The sequence below is a fragment of the Scleropages formosus genome, chromosome 2 (genome assembly GCF_900964775.1).
Source record: "Scleropages formosus chromosome 2, fSclFor1.1, whole genome shotgun sequence".
Taxonomy (NCBI): Eukaryota; Metazoa; Chordata; class Actinopteri; order Osteoglossiformes; family Osteoglossidae; genus Scleropages; species Scleropages formosus.
Window position 1 is genome coordinate 43,013,372 of NC_041807.1, and position 5,186 is coordinate 43,018,557.

The 5,186-nt window shown below is 52.2% G+C and overlaps 1 protein-coding gene across 2 annotated transcripts; it reads right to left on the minus strand.

Moving 5' to 3' along the window:
- Positions 1-886: 886 nt before the first annotated feature.
- LOC114909870 (uncharacterized) lies at positions 887-4,366 on the minus strand. 2 transcript variants are annotated; one of them, XM_029249866.1, is made up of 5 exons: positions 4,284-4,366; positions 1,601-1,933; positions 1,453-1,501; positions 1,195-1,328; positions 887-1,072 (listed from the first exon to the last, which is right to left on the minus strand). In XM_029249866.1, the coding sequence occupies exons 1-5, from the start codon at positions 4,327-4,329 to the stop codon at positions 1,008-1,010; spliced, it is 627 nt and encodes a 208-aa protein (XP_029105699.1). In that variant the 5' UTR covers positions 4,330-4,366; the 3' UTR covers positions 887-1,007. The 2 variants fall into 2 exon arrangements, with proteins under 2 accessions (XP_029105699.1, XP_029105698.1); XM_029249865.1 differs by having other exon boundaries at positions 1,423-1,501.
- Between the last annotated feature and the right edge of the window lie 820 nt (positions 4,367-5,186).

The window sequence follows — 5,186 nt, forward strand, 5'->3', positions numbered from 1 at the left end:
CGGCGCTCAGCGACGAGCGCTTCAAAAGCACAGTTTTCCTTCATACGCGGTCAGACGAAACGTGGCGTGCGGCTAAACCTGCTACCTGAGGCTGGTGGCAGTGAGTCAGCAGATGGTCACCGAGCTGTAACTTCTGGTTCAACCATGGTTCCTGCAGTAGGAAGGACCACTTTGTTGGTCTGTACTGAAAAATAATATATATTACGTAATATTACAGATGCATTGCAGTCAAACATCGACCGCAGGCTGCTGTTGTTTTCCTTTCCTCAGTTGCCACGTCAGTACAAAGGGCCTGTTTTCCAGGTGTTTGCTCTGTCTTCGGCCTCTTCTGCCCCGCGTGACCTCATGGAGAAGAGCGCTTTGTAAACACGAAGCTCAGTATGGATAAAATTCACGTCCAGTGTATGGTCACCGTGTCGGATCACCAAGATACCAAGATACTGGTACATTTCTCCACTGGGGCGTGTAATGAGTCAAGTGGGAGCAAGTGGGGTCTCCTGTTGACCACGGGAAGAAAGCAGTGTGTCTGTGCTCTGAGACGACTGACAGAAGAGAACCGAGACCGCGAGGAACAGGTCCGAACATCACGTCGTGTTCAGGACTCAACTTGGGCTTCCGTTTTTTCCAGACTCTTTGCATAAGTGAAAGAAGTGAAGAGCCTCATGGGACGTGTGACCCATGAGCCACGAGAAATCTGTTGTCCACCAGGCTGCTGGTGAAACCATCACGCAGTGAGGTTGGTAGAAGCCAAGCTGACCACTTAGGGTGGTGGAGACGTCCAGCTGAGCTCTCTGAAGGTCCATTAGATACAAATGTACGTGGGATGATATGGAATATGGTTTACCGTGTTCACGTGTGAGAAAAGAAACATTGTTTCTCCATAGTTTTTAATGGTGGAGCTCATACAAAACACACACATCGCACATCACGCTGTACCCTCGGATGCTGAAGAGCGTTTGGAGGTGTGTGTCTGGTGCCAAGAGGGGCAATGTTCTCCGAAGTGATGCTCAAAACACGTCTTCTGCAGCATCATCCTGTTCCTGCGGAGAGCCGTCCCTCACCTTGCTCCTGGCTGGACAGATGGACACGGAAACACACACACACACACACACACACACAGAGGGAGTGAGTGCTCCACCAGGTGAGTGCAGCCTGAACACGAACGCGGCGTCTCTGCCTGACCCTGTTCACCACCTTGTCTGAAGGCCATCGCGAGGCTCATCAGCGCAGTCCCAGAAGTCATGAGGCCAAGCAGAAGCCACCGGAGGAGCTCCCAGACGGCAGATGTGCTCCATGGGCTCACGACCCGCTCGGGAGTCACGAACAACCTGCCAAAGGCGATTAGACGGAGCAGTGTCGGCCGGTCAGACGCTATTTACCATGTTTCACTTAGCTCAAAATGTCACACGGGGCCTTCCTTACACCTGCACACCCAACAGGCTCACGGGATACCTGTCGGCCGTCTTGTTTGCGCCGGCCGAGTCCCGATCCGGTTGCGAACCTGCCGAACACAAGGTCCAAACAGCGTCAGCGTGGACACGGGGCACGCGGAATCATCCGAGGGCAGCGATTGTAAAGCGGCCCAGTGGGGCCCCCGTACCGCGGGACACCTGTATGGCCAAGAGGCGAATGACGTGGACGCCGACGCGCATGCCGACTGCGCAGCTGTAGCTCCCGGTGTCTGCGCCCCTGACGTCCGCCATCACCACCTGCATCTGGCCGGAGTCCTGCAGGTCGCTGGCGCTCAGGCGGCCCTCGTGGCTCGGAGCCACCCAGCCGTCGGTCCTGGCCAGCGGCAGCAGCCCCCCCGGGTCCCGCCGGTACCACGTCTTCACGTGCAGCCGGTGTCGGGTCACGTTGTATCCGCAGAGCAGGGTGAGGTTCCCCCCCAAGGGCACGCGCACTTCCTGCTCTGCCACAGCCCCCGGCCACCCTGCGGGGGGGGAGCAGTGCTGTGAGTCCTGTAACGCGGTCTGTCCGGCCCTCCGCACACCCGCACACCCGCACACACGCATATACACACACACACACACACACACGGACAGTAGCATGTGCAACACAAGAAGAATTGAGCAATTTGGCTCGCTGACTTCGCAGTGAGTCACAGGCACGTGGGGGTCGCGCCGACGTCACTGGGTCACTTTCCGCAGCTGTCAGCCCCTGTCAGAACAGAGAAGCTGGCATATGCGCACGCACACACACACACACACACACACACCAGTTCAACTGAAAGACATGTGTTTGGATGGTGGGAAGAAACCAGAGCACCTGGAGGAAACCCAGAGAATGAACCGGATGTGAACCCACGTCCGACCGCACGGCCCAGGCACCGTGCAGCACCAGTACTACCTGCCGTGCCGTCCATATGACTGCACTGCACCTTTAACGTCGGCTCAGGTTTCATACTTTAACTTGATGTTTTTCTGGTTCTGGGAAAATCTCAGTCCAAAGGTCTCTTTCCACATCATGACTGGAATAAGTACAGCACTAATATAGCTAATATCATACAGGTAATACTGTACAGCATATGTTTATCTCACACACACACACATCTTCAGAACCGCTCGTCCCATACGGGGTCACGGGTAACCGGAGCCTAACCCGGCAACACAGGGCGGAAGGCCGGAGGGGGAGGGGACACACCCAGGACGGGACGCCAGTCCGTCGCAAGGCACCCCAAGCGGGACTCGAACCCCAGACCCACCGGAGAGCAGGACTGTGGTTCAACCCACTGCGCCACCGCACCCCCTACCATGTTTATATTATTTATGTAAATATATGATTGCTCTGCGAAAAAGGAAATATAAGATACTATGAGACAATTTATAAATGTATTACATCATATAGTGTAATATACTGTGATATCCGAGCCGCTTGTCCCACACAGGGCTGAGGGGAGCCGGCGCCTAACCCGGCAACACAGGGCGAAAGGCCGGAGGGGGAGGGGACACACCCGGGACGGGACGCCAGTCCGCCGCAAGGCACCCCAAGCGGGACTCGAACCCCAGACCCACTGGAGAGCAGGACCCGGTCCAACCCACTGCGCCGACGCGCCCTCCGATGTACTGTAATATACTATGAGATTATTGATTCTTGTATCCTAGGACAATATCTCCGTTCATTAGATGCAGGTTACCTTAAAGTACCTGTGATCAATAAGACCTCAGTAGGAAGTCGCGCCTTTAGTTATAGATCACCTAAACTGTGGAATAGTCTACCGGTTACTGTCAGAAATGCCCCTTTGTTTGTTTTCAAATCCCGACTAAAGACTTACATGTTCACTCAGGCATTCCACCTCGAAATGTAATTCCACTTGCCTTGGTTGTGTTTACCACCGTTATACAAATGCATATTAAATTGACTTGTTAAAGTTACAAATTACAGTTTCTTATTGTTGAACATTGTCTCCCTACGTAAGACTTGAGGGGGCCGGCCAGCGGTCACGGACGAATCACATGCCGACCGAAGATGATGACCAACTGCCATAGTGGACGAGATGTACCACGCTGAGCTGAGGATCCAAGATACCAGTTAGCAACAATATCATTATTACTTGTTACACACTGGCTTACAATTGTTACTTAATCTAGAATGCCCAAGAGGGGTGGGAAACCACTGGCCCGTGGACCCCCAGAGGTTTTTTCTCCCTCAGCCTTCAATTGGGAGTTTTTGTTCCTTTCCCCGGCGGTCAGTCGGCATACTTATAGCTCTATAAAAGTACTTTATTGTGGTAGCCATTAGTCAACTGTCTTCTTTGTTTGTATCTCTTTTTCTTCCCTTATGCCTGTGTTAAAGTGCTCCGTGTCACTGCGTGAGAAGAGCACTCTATAAAAATAAATTGAACTGAATATAGTCTAATATAGTGCAATACAGTGTGAAACGGTAATATACTGAATATACTGTAACAGAGTGTAAAGCAGCTGGTACTGCAGCGCTTAGAGTTGCTGCTTTTGGCCCCAAAGATCACAGGTTTGAATCCTGCCTCCAACTGTAGTACCCTTGAGCAAGGTACTTACCCTAAATTGCTGCACTAAAATTACCCAGCTGTATAAATGGGTAAATAACTGCTCAGGAGACAAGCGTCAAATAAGTCCCTGTAAATCCAGTGTAAATACAGCGTGTTGCAACGAGAGCGATTCGCCGGTACTTAGAAACGTCCACACGAGTCTGTTAACGTTTCCTCTGGTGTTCTAACAGGAGCTCTCCCCTTGTGTATGCGGAGCGTTACTACGGTAACAGAACTGAAGCGAAGCGGAGGGTCCAGAGAGCCACCGTGGTCTTACCTACAGATGCCAGCAGCAACAGGACTTCCCAGCAGCAGCAGCACATGGCCAGCGACACCCGGTCAGCGCGCTACGCTCCCGAAAAGTCCTCCACATGACGGTTGCACAACATCGGACGCAGCTGTGGAGGAAGTGCGTTTGGGCTGTTGAGGTGCCCCGCATGGCGCATGGCAGGGCTCTTCTGGACCTTCGCTCATGGCTCCGAGGTCAGAGTCAGAGGGGAACCTGCAGCTGTACCTTTCACACTTCACTTTATGTCCCACTAACTGACTTGAAGATCAAGTAAAAAACAAGTGGTTGCACTCTATGAGTCCCTTGGAGATGAAAGTGAGCAAAGGATTTTGGTTTTGGCTCTGATGTGCTGGAATGAGCTCCCCCCCTCACTCAGAGCTGCTGAATCCCTCAGTTCAAGTAGGCCTCAGTCCTCGCCCCTTCCGGTCGCTGTTCTCTTCAGATCTCCCGTCCACTTCATACATTTAAATGATGCCTATTTTGCGTTACTTTTGCGTTTCCCATCAACAGAACACGCTGCTACACATGTCATGTGACTATTGATGTTACCTGTTTAAAATTGTGCACTTTCTACATGTAATGTGTGCTGGTTTAAATGGCAACATCGGACAAACTGACCGTACACAGAGGCCCGTGTCTGTGTCTCTCCTCTGTGGGTGAAAAGCACACGTGATTCCACTATGGTGTGTAGGGGTGTGTGTGTGTGTGTGAGAGAGAGAGAGAGCTTTGCACAATAAGCTGCTTACCGTGATTTACCCGTGATTTGTGCAGCTGGGTAAGTGGGGTTACTGTCTCACCTCATTGCTCACATCATGGCGTCGATGTGTTCTGCGAAACGTTTCTGTCCGCTGAACTCCCACCGTGAGCTATCATTACATCTTATGGAAAAAC